The 23,335-nt window shown below is 40.0% G+C and overlaps 1 protein-coding gene across 7 annotated transcripts in view; it reads right to left on the bottom strand.

The window, feature by feature from the left end:
• nav1b (neuron navigator 1b) overlaps window positions 1-23,335 on the bottom strand; it is a 74,056-nt gene that overhangs the window by 26,150 nt on the left and 24,571 nt on the right. For 5 of the 7 annotated variants that reach the window (XM_058055568.1, XM_058055569.1, XM_058055570.1 and 2 more), the window contains exons 1-3: window positions 9,881-10,803; window positions 5,682-5,784; window positions 4,723-5,076 (exon numbers count right to left, since the gene is read on the bottom strand). In XM_058055568.1, coding sequence (XP_057911551.1) covers window positions 4,723-5,076; window positions 5,682-5,784; window positions 9,881-10,586 — 1,163 coding nt within the window. In that variant the 5' untranslated portion in view covers window positions 10,587-10,803. Of the gene's footprint in view, window positions 1-4,722; window positions 5,077-5,681; window positions 5,785-5,885; window positions 6,420-9,880; window positions 10,804-17,019; window positions 17,109-17,170; window positions 17,833-23,335 lie in introns of those variants that run through there. The other 2 variants (XM_058055573.1, XM_058055574.1) reach the window with 2 other exon arrangements.

Below are 23,335 nucleotides of genomic sequence, written 5' to 3'. Positions count from 1 at the left end.
TCCCTAATAAAAAAAAAAATCCCGGCTGTTACCCACGCAAAGACCCGCTAAGGAACACATTTTTAGCAACACACATGAGCACACGAGTCTTATGAATGTCTTAAAAGGATAGTTAGACATCACCATGGCAGTGTAGTCCATCAAAGGTGACTTACCTCCCACTTTGTTCCATGAGCTAGTTAGTTCCAGTTAGTTATTGGGGTTACTTAGTTTGGCTTCTCATAACAATATGAGTCCAAAAGAGTAATAGTACATTTGCATGACAAAAAAAATCGCACAAATCGCTTATACTTTCTCTGACTTGAGAGAGGTCTTAATTTAAAGCTGAAAGTCGATACTTAAATCTCAACTTTTGTTATATTTATTCATTCATTCCAGCTGTCTTCGGGCAAAATGCGAGGTACACCGTGGACTGGTCGCGAGCCAATCACAGGGCACATATACCAAACAACCATTCACACTCACATTCATACCTATGGACAATTTGGAGTCGCCAATTAACCTAGCATGTTTTTGGAATGTGGGAGGAAACCGGAGTACCCGGAGAAAACCCACGCATGCACGGGGAGAACATGCACTCCATGCAACTCCACACAAAGACGGCCGAGGGTGGAACTGAACTCGGGTCTCCTAGCTGTGAAGTCTGCGCGCTAACCACTCGCCCACCGTGCAGCCAACTTTTGTTACATTGTTTTGTTTAAGTGACAAAATGAACAAAATGATTGAAATACTACACAAAACAAATGAAATGAATGAAAACACAACTACCTTGGTTTGGCTAATAAACAACAAGCTTTAAGTATTAGTCAGATGACCACTTCCTTTCTCAACAACTGTTTTGACTTTAATTGGGGGGTCAAAAACATGCGAGGCTTCAATAGCCAGAGATCCCTTTAGAGCCTCTCCTTTTAAAAAAAAATGGTCCAAGCAAGCCAAGAAAAGGGAAATTGAATGCAGACTGCAGAGGCCATAAATCCTGGATAAGATGACTACAGCAAACCCTTCATTAAGTTCACAATGTCTTTGTTGGTATGCATTTTGTTTCCACCAGCGAGAGACTGTTTAAGAGCGATGTGCTATCTGTGCCAAAGCTCTGAACGTGTGCAAAAAAAAGGCCTCATCATGGTTGCCATGGTGATGACATTGCCAGTGTAGCAGCAAGAAGGAATACCACGTACTACCAATGATATTCCTTCAACCTCTTTTTCCACCAGTATTTAGTAGTAGTAGTATTTTTGAGATTTACCAGATTTTGATTGACACTTCCAGAGGTATTGATTTCAATGACTTTGCCACAATCAATCAAACACAATCTAAGCACCTTTACACCGGTCGCCTCACTCTCTCTCTCACTATCATTCTGTCTCACTTTACCACGAGTCAACACACGTACACACAAAACACACACACACGCAGCCATTCAGCAGTTATCACAGTGACACACAAGTCAGCCCATCAGTGGGTCAGTGGTTGCCATGGCAGCACATCCAGAGCCATGTTGCTGCATGAGCAAAGGTGTGTGCTGCTCCTGCAGTCTGCTTGCTGTGCAGTGCATCATGCTGCAGTATAGTGACTATAAGAGGAGATGCAGCCTGGACCTATATATACACTCCAGTTTTGTATAGAATATTAATATCGGTTAGTCTGCATGATGGAAATAATCATATTCTTATCATTTCTGGTCTACATGAGCCAGCAGATGCCCACACGTTAGCTCACTTGTATTGATTATGCATATTAACCAGTTAAATTACAATGGCATTCACTTTATATGTAATGGTAATGGTTTTATTTCATTTGAACATGCATTTTTTCTTCATTCTTGTATTTAGCAAACATCAACTGCTTGTATTGTTTCTTGAATTGACTCATTGTTGTGCATTGTTTGAGTTCCTTACTCAATCCATTCCATAGTTTGATTCCACATACTGAAATGCTATGGCTTTTTAACGTAGTCCTAGCATAGAAGTGTTTCAAATGTAGTTCTTCCCTGAGATCATATTTCTCCTCTCTTGTAGAGAAGTATTAGATGACATTTTTAGGTAATTGGTTCTTTTTAGTCTTATGCATTATTTTAGCTGTTTGAAGATGAACTATATCAGCAAGTTTAAGTATTTGTGATTTTAGAAATAAGGAGTTAGTATGTTCTCTGTAGGCGGCATTATGAATTATCCTTACTGACCTTTTTTGCAGTACATTTAGCTAGTGAAGATCGCTTTAAGATATGCTTTATTATTTATTTATTTACATCTGTCTTGGAAGAGAAAATAAACGTTACTTAACCTTACATAAAACCTAAATCTTTGCTATAAAGGGCATATTAACATAATATATACATGTATAGCATAGCACAATATAGTAGAATAATTGTATAGTATGATAGGGTATGCTAAAAAAATACAATGGGAAAGTGAGTTTATTTAAATACTATGTACTGCATAATGTCAAATGTGTAATATTTGTGTACGGCATAATTCCAAATGTGTAATATTTGGAGCACTTCCATGCTTTTTTTTTTAATCTGAGAAAACAGACTGCTGCTTTTCCTCCCTAATGCAAGTATGGAGTTACCAATGAGACCAGGATGTATGTTGTATCATATTATTGAGTGCCGTGATGATGCTGTGTACACACGACTGCATCCCGCGCGGTTTGATCAATATCCATTTCAGCATCAGGCTAGGTCTATTTCTGTACAGCATGTGTCAATTTCTAGATGTCTTCAAGTCATCGGACATTAAGCCGATACTTCATGTCACTGTTGAAGATATGTAGAGCTCATTAAAGGCTAATCACATACGAAAATGTAAGACAGCGGCTTACTGATGATTTTGTATCTTGTTTCCATGGTTACACAGGAGGAGAGCCTGATCTATTTTCAAGCTGCTGATAGCGCTCAATGAGCTTGGAGTGAGTGTGCGTGTGGATGTAGAGTAGGAATGTAAATGCAACCCAGAATTTTCCAAAAAAGCCTTTCCGCGAGAGGCAAAGTGGAGCACGTGCCGCATGCTAGTGATTCAGAAAGGGGATTAGCTCGTTAAGAAAATATATTCACGAGGCAGGATTATTAACCCTTGACATGAACAACACCAGCTTTTTTGTAAACACAGAACAGACAACCATGCAAATTAAAGAGATGAAAAGTAAAAAAGATGCATAAAAAAAACATAAAACATAACAACATAAAAAAACATAAAACAAAAAAAAACATGCACAATAAAAATAGCAGCTGCTATTTCCATATTGTGGTTTGTTGTTACAGTCTATTATTACTTATATTGAGGTTGTGTTTCTTTGGCAGTTTTACCAGCTGTGACTGGTATTTTTTCCCTACACTGTGGGCAACTGTGCGGCGCTGCTACACAAAGACGTGGCTCTGAGCACTTTGTCAGGCTCCCATATGATTGTGTCCACATTGTAAACCTTGTATTCCACTGGGAAGACAACAGAAATGAAGTTTAAGGTCATACATTCCTTATTATATCTTTCTAACTTTGACCTCGGTGGACGCTATGCATGCTTCTGCATGCACTCCTGGTTGAGAGATTTCCATAATGAGTATGTATTCTAACAAACGTAGTACCAACCCCCCCATGGGTGTAATAACTAGAGAGCAGCTGTTTCCATTAGGGTGTAACCTTGACAACATGTCTGCTGCTCACAGTCATGGTGGCTCACCACTAACCTTACATTTCAACCACAATACAAACAGCAATGTTGATGATTGGTTATTGATGATGAAATCTAGCCACTATTTACTAAATGAAGAAAATACAAAGTTGTACCTCTACCTTTGCTGATGTGACAGCTACTACAAAGGTCACTGATGTTGATGGTGAGAAAAAGACCTTCCTCAAACTGGTCTCCAAAACCCTTATTGATGAATTCATTGACTAAGAGCCCAAGACACTTCAGGAAACTTCTGCCTGATCCGGTCTGATGGAGGAAGTCATAAAAAAATGTAATCAAATGATAAGCAAGTTGTTAACAAAACGTCCTAGTTTTAAAATAAGGTCACCATACCTTGAAGTTCTACATGTTCCATCTTTGAATTGACCAAAATGGACACAGCAATCCAAGTCCACAAGTTCCACACACACCAGAGACCCGACATGACCGACAATAAATCTGCTAAACCACACCAGAGAAGCGTCCTGGTTTCTTTGTCAGGACCAGCCAAGGTAAAAATAGGAACTTAAATCATTTTGTGTAACCTGGACCCATTTGTTGGCATCCTGAATGATCAAAAAAAAAAAAAGCGACGTCACATTGCTAATGTACCTACTGATGCATCTTCAAACAGATTCCGACCCAGCTTGTTCTTGTTGTGTAACTGAGGGAAAGCCTGCTGTGTCCTCGGTAGAAAGACTCCGAAAGGAATCCTCTCAGAGTCAGCAAAAAGAATGTTCGGGAAAGAAGAGCAATAAAGAACAAAGTGTTTTTGTAGAGAATGCTGATGAAAGCTGCTGGGTTGCCAAGTGCATTGACAAGGCAAAAAAAAAAAAAAAAAAAAAACAGAAGTTGGCAAGAAGATAGCTTCTTCATTAAGATTTTGGTGTTTTAATGTTGAATTATTTAATTAATTATATCTAACGTTTATTGTTTTTTGGGTTGTTCAAGTTGTTGGAAGTTCCATAAACAGCAAAAGGGTATCTGTAGTCACCATATAAAACAAGGATAGGTGTCGCCATGGAAACAGAATATCCTACATCCGAGACTTACCCATTAGTGAGGTTGTCCTCGTCATCCGGGAGGCTCTTTCCCAGAAGGTCACTGTCGCTCAAGTAACCGGACTTGAGGTCGCCGTCCTCGAGCCCATCCAACAGCTCGATACGTGATGTGCCGCTGAGGTGGCTCGAGCAGCGAGCCGGCATGGTTTGGGCTGCGTACTGGTGGGAGGCGGTTTTGACCCCTTGGTATCCTACTGCTGTGGAGGATGGGGCGTCGCCCGCTTGGAGACGAGGGCTGGACTGGCCATGGCGCCACGACAGAGGCGAGGAGCGGTTAGAGAGGCTGGACATGCTACGAGCGTTGGTGTCGTCGCTGTCGTAGCCCACGTTGCTGCTCTCCAAACAGCTGTGGACATACATGGGGAGACAGTCATCATTAGCTGTGGAAAAAATACTATGACTTCTTCCTGACTCTACTAAGTGGATCGGGGTTGAAAAGTACAAGAATGGGAGCGTTCTGTTTTTTTTCCACTTCATTACATAACCATAGGCAGAAATTCATAAATATTGCAATGGCTATGACCATAGGCTTATTTTCATCTGTCCTTCTTGGATAATTTATCATCATAACAAGTGAATGGACCTGCTCCAGTTTAGAAAAGGGCAGACAGTCAAATATACAAATATACAGCATGACTGGCGGCTTGAGTGTTATGATCCTATGTTTGACTCCTTTTCAATAAATGAAATACCCTACAATAGTAAATACACTGTTACTGTACCTGAGCATTATTATTATTATCTTATTATCTCTCATCATCTTTACTTATTTTACATATAATCCCATTGAGAATTGACATTACAGAGCTCCTTCATGTATTGATTATTAATCAAATATTAGTTTTAAACAGTTCCTCTTTTGTGTTTACATGCAGACTACAATGGTTCCAACATGTCGGGTGTCTGCACTCTACTGTGTGTCTTTCTAGGTGTTGTTGTTGTCGTCACTACCTGTGGCTGAGCTGAGAGCCCCGCAGACTTGACATTGTGTCTTCCAAATTCTGGCGGAGGTCGAGGACATTCTGCACCGTGCGCTTCCTCTGTGACTCGGGGTCTGCAAAGCAATGCCCAGAGAAAAAAAAACAATTTGTTCATTTGACTTCATCAAAGTGAAGACCTAAAATCACATGGACGGAGCAAAGGAGAACCTATAACCTGTAATCACTGTCGTGTAATTGCAGCCATTGTGCTTGGTTAAAAAGAGCAGAGATAGTGGGATACGTTTTTACAAAACTAATTGCTTTCAGAGGACTCCGGGAAATAAAGTGATGACCTGGAATGACTTTAACACATCCTTGAGCAACAGACATTGCAGTGAACAGCGACTCAAAAGCGGTCAATAATCAAGAATCTCCAACAAAGAAATGATGCAACACTAACACAAACAGCTCAGACAGAAAAATGTTACAAGATAAGAAGTGGTTGCTTTTCTTTTATGTACAATGTATGTACAAAGAAGGGTGGGTGTTAAAGCCATTCAACCCACTGCAAGTGAACACAAGTAGGATCAGATTGGCCATTTATTGGTAGATAAGATGTTATTATAAGATTTTTTTGGAAAGCATACAAAGAATCAGCACTTTGGTATATTATAAGAAGACTATTTGTGAACTCCCTGCTCATGAACACCAAATAAAAAAAAAAGACAAACAACCATTCACACTCACATTCATACCTATGGACAATTTGAAAACGCGAATTAACCTAGCATGTTTTTGGAATGTGGGAGGAAACCGGAGAAAACCCACACATGCACGGGGAGAACAGCAAACTCCACACAGAGATGGCCGAGGGTGGCATTGAACTCGGGTTTCCAAGCTATGTTGCCTGCGTGCTAACCACTTGTCCACCATAAGCACATATATAAACTAGTGTTTTCATATAGCCACCAGCTATAACATTGTGCCATTCTAACTGCACAGAAAATCAGACTTTCTTTCAAATGTCACAAAATGAAAAGCTGTGGTCTCTTTCATGCTTTCAGGCAGTCCCACTGACTCTTCCTCCTTCTCTAGCACTCGACATAAGTCGGGGCTATTGCGACATTTGCAAAGATCTTGCATGAGCGATCATGTATCATTATGATGAAATATTAGGTCAAAACCCACTTTTCCCGACATGTCTCGCTTTTATGCCTGTACCAATTGAACCTGTGTTGATGTGAAGCTGTCATCCTAATGACCTCATATCTGTGTGCCTGTCACTTTAAATTTACCTGTGTAAAAAATCTGACCCTTTTTCTGATCATGTGTGTAGGGGAGAAACCTTTATGATTGAAGCTTTTATTAAGTGTTTAACAATTTGGTTTGCAACTTTTGAATGAGGCTATTAGCAAAGAGACATACAGTACAATACGGAATATTGTCTAATATATGTCTATAAGACATTTTGAAAAGTTTGCGCTCCATTTTGGGCTTATTATTTAGCATAGGTTATTGCAAGTGTGATAATAGATTGTATTGATTGTAATACAATGTTGATGCCATAGTTTAACACTCCCATTAATGATTAAAACTGTAGAAAAATAAAAATAGAACTAGTTGAGTGAGCACAACAGAAGAAAAAAAGAGGCAGAGCAATAAGTAATGGACAGTTGCTACAACTTTGGTTCATTTTAGTGATGTTTAACTTCCATTATGTCTTTCACGCGTGAGACAGACTCTTCTGGTGGTTGCACGCATAAGAAAAGGAAAGTGAAATCACACATCATAAAATGCTAAGTGGAGAAATCAACATTGGGATGAAGATTATTTGAACATTCCTTCTTGTGTTTTGTGTACAGTGTGAGTGACTTAGGTGTTAATTTAAGTATATTTTAGGTATACTTTTCCAACTTAAAATTCAACTTACATGACAGTTGTAGGAATGGAAATCGTTCTTAACCTGAGCACCATTACTGGGATGCTGGTTTATGTCCAAGTAATATGACTGATGGATGACGTCCAGACAGATGAATGAAGCATGCATAATTATATTTAATTAGCACATATGTATTAATTATGATGCACTAATGATACCGGAGTAAATCACATAAGTTGACCGTAACTGGCAACAACATTAGGCATAGCTGCACAAAATAGATTCAATATAAGAACTGTCTGATCAACATCAAAATATGTTAATTTAGTAGTTGCAAAGCATTATGTCTTGTATTGGATCATATTCCAATTGTTCATCCCGCAGATATAGTGTGAAGGACTTATCAATAATAGATATGGAGGAGGGGAAGGCTTAATTAAGCTCCACTCCTTTTTGAACATAATGAATTGTACAAACCATGTTCACTTAACCCTTAGATGCATAAGTGGGTCAAAAATGACCCGGTCAGGATGTTTTCTTGAAATATATTTGTAATGTAAATTTTTCATGATTTCATATTACAGGTATTCCTCAAAAAACATGTTTTTGATATCATGCCATTCACATTTTTAACTTACCTTTTATACATTTTAAGAAATTTTTGTTTTTGTGTTACTACCCCAACCTTCCATAAGGGGGTCAAAAATGACCCGGTCAGGTTGTTTTCTTGAAATATCTTCGTAATGAAATTTTTTTTATAATTTCATATTCCAGGTATTCCTCAAAAACCATGTTTTTGATATCATACCATTCACATTTTTAACTTACCTTTTATACATTTTAAGAAATTTTTGTTTTTGTGTTACTACCCCAACCTTCCATAAGTGGGTCAAAATTGACCCGGTCAGGTTGTTTTCTTGAAATATCTTCGTAATGAAATTTTTTTTATAATTTCATATTCCAGGTATTCCTCAAAAACCATGTTTTTGATATCATACCATTCACATTTTTAACTTACCTTTTATACATTTTAAGAAATTTTTGTTTTTGTGTTACTACCCCAACCTTCCATAAGTGGGTCAAAATTGACCCGGTCAGGTTGTTTTCTTGAAATATATTCGTAATGAAAATTTTTCATCATTTCATATTCCAGGTATTCCTCAAAAACATGTTTTTGATATCATGCCATTCACATTTTTACCTTTTATACATTTTAAGATTTTTTTGTTTTTGTGTTACTACCCCAATCTTCCATAAGTGAGTCAAAAATGACCTGCATGCATTTTCTATGGAATCCAATAGGAACCTTTAATTCTTATCAACTTATCAACTCCTAAATATAATACTAAATATCATACAAGTGCAATAAAAACGCATTGATTCTAGTATGGGTCATTTTTGACCCATACTAGAACCCATTTGGAAGAGTGTAGGGTCCAGTCACTCATGCATCTAAGGGTTAATGTAATTTGTTAAGCATGTCAAAATAAGCAAACCATATTATACCATGTAAAAGCCTTAATTTTTGCCTTAAAGACCTGTGATCATGAGGATTATAAATATGCCAGAATGATCAGCATCTTTCACACCACCCCATGATCAATGCCCTCCTATTGATAAATGTGACCTATAGCTCCAGAGAAGGCAATGCCATCTCCTCACCATTTGCACAAGCCATCTGTCAGCACCCTAACACATGAATGAAGCCGGGAGGAGGCTAAATGTGTGTCTGTGCCTCTAAAATCTATTCAATATGGCACGCTGTCGTTCCAAATTTCTTTTTTTTTTTTTTCTCCTCGCTTTTGGGAGATACACGGCGCGGCGGGTGGAGTTTATTGTGGCATGGTGCAGCGAGCAGGAGGTTTTGACAAGAGATCGGTGTACTGGTAATGATCACCACAGAGCCATCGGTTCTTTTTGTTTCCTCCGTTGATGTTGTGATTGGAAGCAAACATATTCCATATAATTACAGCAAACCTCAGAGGAAGGACAACGCAGCACAGACAAGATTTCGATTTTAGACTGAGATGTGGATGCATTTGTCAAGGGGAGATGCACAGGGCGGCTGCAGCATGCAAGCAGGTTCCGTGTGCTGGCATGGAGGAGGGAGTGACGCCCACTGAGGTATCAATGAAGCTTGCAAAAGTGGGGCAGTGTTACAGTACCAAACCTTTTCTTCCATTTTTTATGACATCATTTATCTATTTCGGTGTCAGTGTGGAGCTGGTATAATATAGTAAAAAGGTCTACATCCTGGACTGGTCACCTGACAAATGCAGGAATCAAACCCATGCCAGGCCATGGACAAAACGGTGCCATCCTATCAGTGATCAGTGTCCTTCTGAACTCACCTAACATCTGGCTGAAGAGCAGTTGCTCCAGGTCTCCCAGAACTGTCACTACAAGCTCGGGGTCCACCTTCAGGAAGGGTTTATCCCCTCCTTCCTCGCCCTGTCCCTTGGAACCGGACTCCTCTCCGAGTCCCGGTTTCTTGGCAGCGGCCTTGGCCTTGCTAGAGAGGATCTCATCATCTGACCTGCCGTCCTCAGGAGCCTTGCTGAGGGGCTTCACTTCTGCGAACGGAGCCCGAGGTATGCGACTTTGCTTGCCGGGGGCCGAGGGAGCAGCAAGAGGCGCAAAAGGCTTGGGTTTTCCCTGGAAAAGGGAGTGCTCCGATTTGGAAAGGTTTCGTGAAAGTGGGGCTCCACCACTCGTCACCTTGCCTACTGGTTTACCCGGCTTTCTCGGTGCGCCCACCCCGGGTTTGGCCATGTCATCGCACCACTTGGGCTCATAGAGGTGTAACTTCTTTTCGGCATCAGTGAGCACAGCCAGGTTGGTCATGGATCTCTGCTTGCGGAGGCTGGAGGCCACCGGTAGCCTCCCCTCGGAACTACCTGCACGGTAAACCTTGAGTTCACCCCGTTGGGTGCTCTGGGGCACCCCGGATTTTGCCCTCTTGGCTCCCACGCCGAGTCCTTTGCCATCTGCTTGACCGTACGCCTTTGAGCTATCCATCTTGAAATCTTCCCTGGCTTTCACACTATTCCCAAGCATGCCTCCTGCATGAGAGCGGAGAGACGCGCATCAGCAGGCAGGAGAAAAACGAGGTTCCTCCCTCCGACCTTCTTTCTTGCACAAAGAAATCCTACATGGAAAAAAAAAGGCTTGCTCTTGCAGCAATTCTCCAACCTCCTTCCTTCCCTCTTTCTCTCCTTTCTCCTGCTGCAGCTGTTGCAGTGCTGCCCAAGCGATCCCTTCCCTAACGTCCTCCTTGTCCTCCCCCCTTTTTCCCCCCCCGACACACTCCTCCCTCTGAGCGCACCCTCCGTGCCGTGGGAGTGCGCAGCAGCAGCAGCAGCAGAATGACAGCGGCGGCAGTCGCAGCAACGCTCCCCTCCTCCTTTTTCTTCCTCCTCTGGTGCCTCCTCCCTCCCCGTCTTACCTCCGCTCTCATCAGGTTTCTCTGCATTTGCACATTGTCACCTCTCTCAGCTGCTAATGTGCTATGCTAATCAAATAAATCACCATTTTGTAAAAATACAAGCACCGGTCTGGTTTTCCTATACGGGCTATTCTCAAGTCTTTGTTCTCCCACCCCCACACCCCCACACCCCCCTTCTCTGTCATCTCCATTGCTTGTTGCTTGCAACATTATGGAACATGTATGATGTAAGTAGTGCTATTATTGATACTAATGTGTCAATTAAGGATTAATCAACAGTAAAACAATAGTCTGGAAAATGTTCAATCACAATTCTTAGATGATTCTTTGTTTAGGTCAAAAGAGAGAAAGGTTATTTCAACTGTTTTTAGTTTATGCTGGAGTACAGTGACGAGTAGAGATGTTCATGGTTGGTGAGGCACTGACCCCTGGTTCGAGTTTACGTTGCTCATTATAGATGAGATGAAAGAATAATTCACTTTGATTAAACAATGTTTTTGGATTGTTTCAAAATATTTTTTATTGTCATTCATTAACTTTTTATATTTACTTTTATATTATAATAATATATTTATTATATTATATTATTTATATTTATTTTACATTACTTTTACATTACTTTTATATTTACTTAATATATTAACTTAATATATTTATATATACATTTTATATTCATTTATATTATATTAATTTTTTATATTATTTCATATTAAAAACATTTGTGTTCTTACCTTTTATATATACATAATTATTATATTATTCGTATTTATTTTATATTACTTTTATATTTACTTCATATATTTATATTATACTTTTTATATTACTTTTATATTTACTTCATATATTAACTTAATATATTTATATTATACTTTTTATATTATATTATATTATATTAATTTTTTACATTATTTTATATTAAAAAACATTTGTGTTCTTACCTTTTATATGTACATGAAGTACAAGAAAAGCTCCTTGTTGTCTGATCACCATATGGTGATCTTGGGTATATAATCCTCCATATTGACAGTCAACCCATTCATTAATTCAGACACCATAAAAATATTTTTCATCTGACATTCTATACTATCCAGTTGGTGCTGCTACTGTTAAAAGACCCCCAATGACTTTTCTTCTCTATGGAAGGACGACAGTGACAAGCACCTGCTAGCTCAGCCCCTCCCCTTTAGGGTGAAGCGAGTATTGCAAAAGCATGTATGAAACGTGATGTATTTTACGGTCCGATTCGTCATGAAGTCACGCTTAAAAATGAAATTAAAGACATTACACAAGCTGTCATGGTGTGTAATAAATGCTTCTGCATCATTATATTAGTCGTAACATGCTGACAAGCACAAACTGAGTCCACTTAAAGGGTAGGCAGCTTTTTTGATATATGATACGCACTTGGTAAGGAACTACTTTTTGTTCCGCCTTGGGTGGAGTTATTTCAGCGCCACAAACAGCCTCAAGTTGAACAACAACACTGGATACGGTATTTGAGAGGTGGACTGGAGAAGAAAGTAGTCAGACCACAATATCAGGTGCTGGTAGGGCAAGACAGACATGTGACAGACCTGAGGGTGTCATTCGGTGCTGGTTTTCAGACACTATCCAGGTACACGGGGATTAATATATAGAGCTTTAAGCGAGGTTAAGCACAATAAAAAAAAAATAATTAATGCCTCACAAATAGTACATTATTGTTGTATTGACTAGATCACTTTAGTACTACACAGCATAACCTTAATGCAAATGTTAAATAAAATGAAAAATCATGCCGTGGGTGAATGGACAGCCACCCACGCAATCACACACACAGCACATACCATACAACAACTGTCCTACTAGCTCCCACAAAGACAGACACAAAGACAAATGGAGAAACTTGATCTAGTCTGAGTGCAACAACAATAATCTTATCGCACTAAACGTGATTCCTCGTAAAGCCCGTTGAAATCACTCTTTTTGTTTCCCGTTTAAGAGCACAAGCGAGTGACATGTGCCAGTGTAAGCAACTTAACACACCCAAAACCACACATAAAACATGTAATTACACACATGTGCAGAATTCAGCATTCAGTTTTTTTTTTTCTTCCGCAGTGTCTCTTTGCTGACATTTGAGTCTAATCCTCACTGAAAATATTCCACACGGCTAACTGAGGAGATTTTCAGCGCATTATGGGAACTCCCCCATCTCTCATTTCCTGCATTACATCTGTACCAGACTTCAATGCATACAAACCACAGACCAGAGCTCATATGCAGTGCAGGACCTTTCCTTATAGCAATGGTGTGAAGAAGTGCAAAGGCCGGACTCGTCAATCAGAAATTCCAACTCAGGGCCGGTGAAATTTTTTTTTGGGAGTCTACTACTTGACGTTTGTGTCTCATAAACCTATTTTAAGAAGTTTAAAATGACTGTCTTACTGCTGAGCTGCAAAAAGAAGGCCTCTTGCAGGGCTCCATTCCTGCTGAGGTTGGACGCAATCTGACTGTTTTCATTGAGAAAAAAACGTTTTTGCCATCAAGATATCATAATAGCATGAATACCGGACAGAAAATAACATTACATTGATTTGAAGTGCCCTTGAATATGCTACAACATCCGACGCACCACTGCCTCTTTTCTCAACGTGAGGTTCAGGGACCATGACATTCGCTATGGGAACATTTTCAAATCTTGAGTTGCAACATGACAACATCTTGGGAGGTCACGAGTATCTCCACTCATGATTCACTCATAGCTTTGTTTGTTTTTGAGGGGAATGGACTTCCCCTCATCATCGGGATGACTAATTCCTGCAAAGATAATTTTCCACAAATGTATTGTTGGAAGAAATGACCTCTATCACGAGGAAGGAAGTAAAGAGTGCTAGTTTAGTTCCGCTACGGATTTCAACGCAACAATTGCTTGTATTGTTGACTTAAAATTAACATTAGGCAATTGGAAGAATCATGAAAAAAAAATGTCCAATGTGTGTCTCCATCAGGACGGAGCCTATGGAGCTAATGAGGGTGGAGGAGCTTCTTTCACATCTGGCTTTGATTCGGTCTCCAAGGAGCCATGTGAGTGCAAGCATGTTTGGCTGAATGGACACTTATACAGCTGTGCTATGCGTCATATTTAGGGGGGGCGCTCAGCTGCCATGACGGTGCTGTAATGACGACGTCATGGCTTGTACATCAGACACCCGTAGGGGAGAACGTTGTATTTAAAAGTACTATGTTTATGAGAGTTGTTAAAGTTGTGTTGTATTGTATTTTCCAGACTATAAGTCGCACTTTTTTTTCATAGGTTGGCTGTTCCTGCGACTTATACTCCAGAGCGACTTATAACTATCCCCAGGTCTCGCACACATCTTCACCAATCCTCTTACGTACCAAGGGCATGCCGTCTATGGAACTCGCTGCCAGCTCACACCTTTCCCACCTTACCAAATATGGATATATTCAAGAAAAATATTAATCAGCATTTTGTTGCTATTTTGACTTAAAACAATTAGTATTATTTCGGTCCTTAAATGGAAATTAACTTTAGCTTAGTGGACCGCTTTTCATCAATTCTCTGATGGCAACACCAGGTCCCATAGTTATTGTAAAAAAAAATAAAAATAAAAATAAATGAAAAAACTGTTTATGTTACATAAACACTGGACACCTTTTCTGTTTATGTTTATTTTTTGTGTAGCTGAATAACTATTGGTTAGCATATCTTACATCTATTCAGCCTGTTCTCTATTCTTTTATTGTTAGAACTCGCCTTCCAAGATGACGTAATGTCTGTTTTGGTCAAGTATTTTGTAAAATAAATTACCCGCAAAAAATGTGACTTATACTCCAGTGCGACTTATGTATGTTTTTTTCTAATGATGCATTTTTGGCCTTGTGCGACTTATACTCCGGAGTGACTTATAGTCCAGAAAATACGGTAATTACAGAAAACGCATGTAAACATGGCTCATACATTTATCAACCACTACGATGAAGGATTTTATAAGGAAAAAAAGAGGGTGTATTTTCTGGTTCCAATGTAACAAAATGTAATGAGATCCTACATATACAAACTCATCTCATGAGATTTGAAAGCAACATGTAATGTAATGGTCCAAATATATAATTTTGGGGTTTGGTTTAAGCCAAATGTGGCGTCAGAATCAGATCTGGATAAAACTTGGTTTGACATTACGGCATTTTGTTCAAATCAGATGACATTGGTTGTGTTAGTAGAAATGCAAGGCTGTTGACAACCACAATGTACAGTATATCTACCATAAACAGGACAGTTAGATGCCAATATCATTGGTTCAAATGGAACTATTAGCTGTTCATAACTATTATTACTATTCAGAAACTACAAAACTCTTACAAACATGCAAAAATTACAGACAAAAGTGACACTAAGGTCCTTCCCGCCCAACTCTAGTGGCAAATGTGGCGATAAGACAACTATATGAGTCAAATACCTCAATAGAAAATGTGTATTTGCTTGGCAGATTACCAACCTAACTTAAAAAACAGTTTGTTTCAATTGAATGTAAATTGAGTGTATTTACATGCGTTATTGTTTAATAGCCGCAGCCTGGCGACAGCTCACAAAGACACATGCTGCTACTCTACTGCTCCAAATCCAATTCAAGCCTCCCCTCGGTCTGCCTGATTACAAATACAAGAGCGCCCACACATAGAAATGACATGAAAGCTGATCTGCTCATCAAAGCACTCAACTCTGTGTCTGTCTAGCCTCCTCAGAAGCACTTAAAGGTCTGGTCAGGCATCTCCCAAAGGAGTTTGGCAATCATTAGGATAATTAAGAAGTCTATCTGTTGGTTGTTGTAATGTCTGAAGCCATTCTATGATATATTCAGTATAATATATATTATAGAATAATATAGTATATAATGGGGCTGCACATATAGACAAACAACCATTCACACTCACATTCATACCTATGGACAATTTGGAGTCGCCAATTAACCTAGCACCCTCATGAGGAAAAAAAGCGGTAGAAAATGAATGAATGAATAATGGGGCTGCATGGTGGATAGTGGTTAGCGCACAGACCTCACAGCTAGGAGACCCAAGTTCAATTCCACCGTCGGCCATCTTTGTGTGGAGTTTGCATGTTCTCCCCGAGTTTTCCCCGGGTACTCCGGTTTCCTCCCACATTCCAAAAACATGCTAGGTTAATTAGCGACTCCAAATTGTCCATAGGTATGAATGTGAGTGTGAATGGTTGTTTGTCTATATGTGCACTGTGATTGGCTCCAGGGCTCCAATCCAGGGTGTACCCCGCCTCTCGCCTGAAGACAGCTGGGATAGGTTCCAGCACTCCCCGCGACACTCGTGAGTAAAAGCGGTAGAAAATGAATGAATAGTATATAATTATATACATGAAATTATAGCTTATATATTACATCAATCCCTAAACCATGCAAGCACCCCCCATAACTAAATAAATAATCTAAATGTGTATCTTTGATTCCCCTCTTCCGAGCATGGCGATGCTCAAGTTTCTCAACATAAAATATGCACATGCCAGGAAATACAGTGCACGCATTCATTCTTGTGTGTTATTCTCAAAGGCAAATAAATCGAGTTTATTTTGCAGTCTTTGCAGCACAAAAAAAGGACTTAAACTACATCTCAGAGGCCCTGGAGAGACAAGGAACTATGCGGCGCTGACAGATGAGTGAGTGGAGAGCCGCACTCAGGGAAATGGTGATGCATATAACAGGTGGAGGCCCTGCACAGTAGCTTGAAGCTTTTATTGCCGGGTTGCCAGTTGTTCTCTCACAACAGTCCAGTGACAACACGCAGCATCACGTGACTTTGTAACGCAGCTGGAAAGGGAAACCCGTTGAACTTGTGGAAATATATATCTTCAAGTTGTTGATGCTAAGTTGTTAAATGCTCTGAAATTAATTATTGTTAGTCGTTACTGTTAATGTTGATGTTTCAGACATCAAACATGGTAGGTTACTTTTTGAAACTTCTACCAATCCCACTTAAACCATAATGTTTTATGATGCATGTTTAAGGACTCACTGAGATCATCACAGCAGACCTCCATGGAGTCAGAGGAACAGTCGCTCAGGTCCTCCAGCGTGGCGTCTTGGTCATCCTGAGCCTTATACCTTCAATAAAGAAACAACAAATAAAGAACAAATAGTGGAGCTGATATGAACCGTTTCCTCACCTGAACCTGAAGGGAGCAACAGCTGCCATGTTCACTCGTCCTGGCTCACTGATCTTTGTTTTAGAAGCACTGTGGTCCTGGTTGGAGATGCTCCTCACCTCTGGTATGAAGCCCCCCATTCCATGCGAAGACACCATATTCCTGTTACGCCCTTTAGTATAAAGATGTCCCTTCCCATATTGTTGCCGGGACACGACTGCTTTTTCCGTGCTGTCGGCATTGTCAACGTTCCTCTGACGATATTTCCCAAAGGTCCAATTCTTGTTGGTGTTTCTTCTTAGTTGAAGATCTCGAAGGGCCCGCTGAGTTAGAGTACCCGTGTGGAGGTCCAACGTGTCTTTTGAACGTGGAGCTTCTCTCTTTGGAATACGAGGACTGCTGTACGCCGAGCTGGTTCCATCAGTTCGTTCCATCACTGCTGTGCTCCTTTGGGAATATAGACTGGAATTTTGGTGTAGAAGATTCTTCAGAGTTGGATCTCTCAGAAGCAACTCTGTGGTACCTGATGATGCAGAGGATGAGGAACAGGAAGGAAGTCGTCTTGTGGGATTTGGGAGACTGTTGTTTTGCAGTTTGGGGTCCGTTTTGGAGAGGGGCATCATGCTTTGGTGGAGATGGTGACTATAAGGGACCGCTTTGACGTGTCAGCCATCATCGCTTCACTGCAGAGACAAGATAACATGGATATAAAAATGTAGGACATAATTAGCATTCCAGTGATTAGCATGTTGGCCACATAGTCAGGAGATCGTGAGGATCTGGGTTCGATTCTCTGCTTGTACGTGCGTGAGTTTTCTCTGGATACTCCAGTTTCCTCCCGTATTCCAAAAACATGTGAAAAAGTGTTTGTCCCATTCCTGATTTCTTTTGTTTTCACCTTTTCAGATCATCAAATATGACCAGGGTTCAATTCCACCCTCGGCCATCTCTGTGTGGAGTTTGCATGTTCTCCCTGTGAATGCGTGGGTTTTCTCCGGGTACTCCGGTTTCCTCCCACATTCCAAAAACATGCTAGGTTAATTGGCGACTCCAAATTGTCCATAGGTATGAATGTGAGTGTGAATGGTTGTTTGTCTATATGTGCCCTGTGATTGGCTGGCCACCAGTCCAGGGTGTACCCCGCCTCTCACCCGAAGACAGCTGGGATAGGCTCCAGCACCCCCCGCGACCCTCGTGAGGAAAAAGCGGTGGAAAATAAATGAATGAATGAATGAATGAATGAACAACACAAAATGCTTACTAGGAATGGAACTTGGGCTGCACGGTGCATGCGTGGGTTTTTTCCGGGTATTTCAGTTTCCTCCCACATTCCAAAAACATGAAAGGTTAATTCCAGATTCCCTAATTTCTTGCAGTTAATTGCTTCCAGGGCTGCACGGCGGTCGAGTGGTTAGCGCGCAGGCCTCACAGCTAGGAGACCCGAGTTCAATTCCATCCTCGGCCATCTCTGTGTGGAGTTTGCATGTTCTCCAGGTACTCCGGTTTCCTCTCACATTCCAAAAACATGCTAGGTTAATTGGCGACTCCAAATTGTCCATAGGTATGAATGTGAGTGTGAATGGTTGTTTGTCTAAATGTGCCCTGTGATTGGCTGGCGACCACTTTAGGGTGTACCCCGCCTCTACCCCAAAGGCAGGTGGGATAGGCTCCAGCATAATGCCATGCTTTTAATGAGGATAAGTGGCATAGAAAATGCATGGCTGGATAATTAGCCATATATAGTACTATGTCGGTGTAGATTGTTGGTTAAATTGGTTAAATCAAGGCAACTGGACTCTTGTTTGTTTAAGGCATTTCACCTTTTGTTTTAAGGGCTTCTAAAATATTCCTGTGTGTCCCCCCTGGGGGTGGTCACAACAGTTGTTATTGTGAACCAGCGTGGTCGGTGAATAACCGAATGACCACGCTTCCCATTCTTTGAGAAAGAAATGCAAGTACATTGTTATCATCAGACAATAGAAGATGGTGCAAACTTCCTCCTCCATTTTGGGAGGAGCTTTCTAGCTTGACATAGAGGTGTGAAAGAAGCCATCTGTTACGTCATATCGCTGTACTGGGTTAAACTTGAACAGTCATCTGTTAATTTGGGGACTAATATGAGAGATTAAAGGCAGCCCTTATAGATTTTTATAAATAACTTGTACCATTTGAGGTGGGTCCAGTAATAATTAAATATACTGGGACAAAAATACCAACGTGAGATGAAAAGGACTATGATACAGTAATAATATAGAGTGAGGGTTTGCTCATTAATGGCAGCTGTGCATAGCAGGGCGGCTGAGCCACAGTCTGAATGCTTCTGACCGCAGACATGCTGACTGAATGGGACAATAAAAGACCGGGTACGGCGGAGAAGTGGAAATGATGGTTTTGAGTCGTCTTGATGTCTGCAAGCCAGACATTTTGTGATCAGAAAAGCTGATGAAATTTAAATAAATCCGAGTGGAGAAAATTTTTACAACAGGAGTGTGTGAAATATTCTGCAAAGGGACTGACATGGACTGACACCACTTGGCTCACACAGCAGGAGGATGGTCTCTTTCAGGCTGTGCCAATACAGCAGCCTGCCCCTCTTCAAAGACAGAAAGTTGACCCCCCCCCACACCCGACCTACTGATGACCAATACTGGACTATTTTCCAACAGCATGAACCAAACGATCCATCATACATCCATGCTTTAGAACCAAGTCTAAGGAACGTTAAAAGAAGAAAGTTCCTGTTTTACAACAATAACATAAATACAAACAACATCAACAGTCCTCATAAGGAGACAGACAAAGCATGCAGACACTCATAACATTCTCTCTCCAGAGATATAAGCAACACTTATTGTTATGACAGCTTACAATAACACAATTTAGACCTGCATGTTGCATATTCAGCAGATGTGACAAAAAACATAATGTTGTTGTTGTAAATTTGCTGTAAAATGTTGTTGCAAAAAGATACGTACATCATATTCCTTATACAGTCGCCCCTTGGCACTTCAGATTTTGTGGTTTTGCCCTATCAAGTTTCTCAAAACATATAATAATTAATAAATCATACTGTTATGCTTAAAATTTGAAACACTTATATGCTAGGACTACGTTAAAAAGCCATAGAATTTCAGTATGTGGAATCAAACTATGGAATGGATTGAGTAAGACCCTCAAACAATGCACAACAATGAGCCAATTAAAAAAAAAAACCTTAAACTGTATTATGGAAAGCAGGAAGTGAACAAATGTAACAGTTACTGATTGTAAAAGTACCAGATGGAGGGGTAGGATTTAATAAGCTTTGCTTCTTCCTACTCCTTTTGGGCATGTGGAACTGTGAACTGATTATGTGATGCATTCAATTGTAATCTGATGCATGTTCAAATGAAATTAAACCATTACCATTACAAAATGACCAAAAAACAAAGTGTCACAAGTGAACCATGAATGTAACCATTACTATAAAACCATAGTTGTGTCCCATCACTTGCAATAATGAGATCTCTTATTTTATATGTTTTTATATCTTTAGAATGCACAGAAAAGAGAAAGACATATGCGTTCAGGATTGTCACTGATGTGCAAAATTCCAAAAAGTGCATTTTTCCTTCAAGCATTTACGTATTAGTTATGTATTTTTGTCTAAATTAAGCATTTTCAAGCAAAAAATTGCTAAATTTTAAGGCAAAAAAAAAAACACATTTAAAGATGTTCATAGTATGTAGTATCCTAACAACAGGCTTTTAATGCAGGTTTGAATAATGGAATGGCCTTTATTGTCATTATACAAGATGTACAACGAGATTGGAGAGCTTCTCCTTTAAGTGCAGTAGTCAAGTTTTTTTTTAAAAAAAAAGTATATAATTTCACAATAGGCACAATGATCCCCATTAAAAACCCCTAATGAAAATTTGGGATATATACTGTTGCAGCCATAACTCAGAGCAAGCTAAAATTCAACTCTGTCTCTCCGACATCATGTGTGGATTGTTTTATTGTATACGAGCACAAATTGTGACCTATTAATTCTGCCTTGCGACCAGGGGTGGTACCAAATTGTGACATGATTAGAACAAATAATTCTGTTAAACGATTCACTTGTGAAGACTTGGTCTGGTCTCCAGTCAATCCCAATGCGACTGTGAACCACTACCACTGCCAGTCGTGAGTCCTGTAGTTGTCCTGGTATGCAGTCTAGCTAAGCTTAGTGTCTCTCTAATTATTTACACATAAAGCAGGCACTGGTCAGGGACATCACGTTTAGGTTTTTTCTTGGTGACATCATGTTTGGGTCCACTTCTTTGCGGCTTATCTTTAGTTGACTGATCAAACATGACCTTTACAGCAGGCCAGCATTGAAGACTATAATCCTATAATAAAGCCTCACTGGAAAGACTTGCCACAGAAAGCATTTACTCTGCATGAAAGGAGTCAATTCCTAAATCTTAATAAAATATAAACGCCCAAACCTAGCAGTCACAATATTGTTTTGTGTATTCTTCTTTTTGGAATGCTTTGTAGCCAATAAGATGAAGTGAAGTGTCCTCTTTTTAAATTTTGATGATTTTCTCCTCCTCCTGCTGCTGCTCCAGTTTAGCTGAGAGAAGAGGAGTAGAATGGGTGTATTGCTATATATGCAATTCCATTTTCTCAAGACTTGATCCACTTTTTATATATAGCAGCACACATTGCTCATTTCCTTTCCCCGCTGGCCTTAAGCTTTGTATTAGAGGAAGTCTGCGACACATGTGTTAGATCAGACACACACACACACACACACACACACACACCATATGTACACACTTTTGACTTCAGACACAACAATGGTGCAATTTAACATTGTTGCAATACACAAAAAACACATAAGAGACTACTGTATGTTTCAACTTTTGACCCTGGAGGGCTTTTATACTGAAAATATCATTAACAGAATTTGCTATTAAGATACCCAAGTGCATACTGTATGTTATGTTGTCACAATATTTAAATTAAAACATGCTATAATCAATGCAATACCATACCATGCAATGTAAGTTAAAAAAGGAACCTTTTAAAACCTGCATACTGAACACTCCACTGTTACACTGTCATAAATTATTTCCTTTGGCCTGACGCATAATCAAATAGCGTTCCCAAAAAGGATCCCAAAAGGAAGTTTCAGCTGTACAGAATGTTGTTTTGTAATATTGCAAAGTAACCTGCAGATGTTGCTGTTATGCAAGCAGCGCAATATAAACATGGTATATAACCGATGTTTATAGCACTTGCCAAATTTCCAACTCCAGTCCCTGGTGGGGCTTTTCTATGTAAAATGTGTCATACTGTAAATTAGAAATACCCGACAATGCAAATACAATATAATAAATATAACTCCCACTGTGAGAAAGACTCTATTGTTCAAATGTAGTCAGCTATCAAAGATGGTCCCCAGATGTTTCGCTCCATTCAAACATCATGGAGGGGGGGTGCTGTCAACAGCATGACTTCACTGATACGTGTGAACAGCCCAGTCCCATTGGGTCCCTGTCAAGTGATATGTACACACACACACACACACACACACACACATTACATAAGAAGTGGAAAACATCTTCATGGCGACAAAGTGTATCAAAGTATATAAAACTGTGGGGGGTAAAGTAAAGTTGCTATTTGCATGGTGTGTACAATACATCAGCAGAGTCCCCTGTTATAAGGTGTTTCAACACCAACCTCCAGGAGAGCTTTGACCATGCTCTGAAGGAGGCGCTGGACACCGATTTTGGGTCATGAGCATCCATTGTCCAGGCCATAAGGTGGTCTCTGTCGGATTGGTGTGACATCACAATGTGATGTAAACAAAGAATAACAGGAGGATAAAAGTGACTACTGGGGTGTTACAGGGCTCTAATCATGTTCAAACCCATATTTAGAAAGTCATGAACTTTTCTGGGCTCTAACTATGAAAATATTTCACTTATTAATATTGAATCCTATTTTGCAGAAGTTCACATATCACAGTCAGGTCATTCATTTTCATTCCAGGGTCGTGAGGGGGTGCTGGAGCCTATCCCAGCTGTCTTCAGACGAGAGGAGGGGTACACCCTGGACTGGTGGCCAGCCAATCACAGGGCACATATAGACAAACAACCATTCACACTCACATTCATACCTATGGACAATTTGGAGTCGATAATTAACCTA

The sequence above is a fragment of the Doryrhamphus excisus genome, chromosome 18 (assembly GCF_030265055.1).
Source record: "Doryrhamphus excisus isolate RoL2022-K1 chromosome 18, RoL_Dexc_1.0, whole genome shotgun sequence".
NCBI classification, from domain to species: Eukaryota; Metazoa; Chordata; class Actinopteri; order Syngnathiformes; family Syngnathidae; genus Doryrhamphus; species Doryrhamphus excisus.
This window is presented reverse-complemented; position numbering and strand designations above follow the sequence as displayed.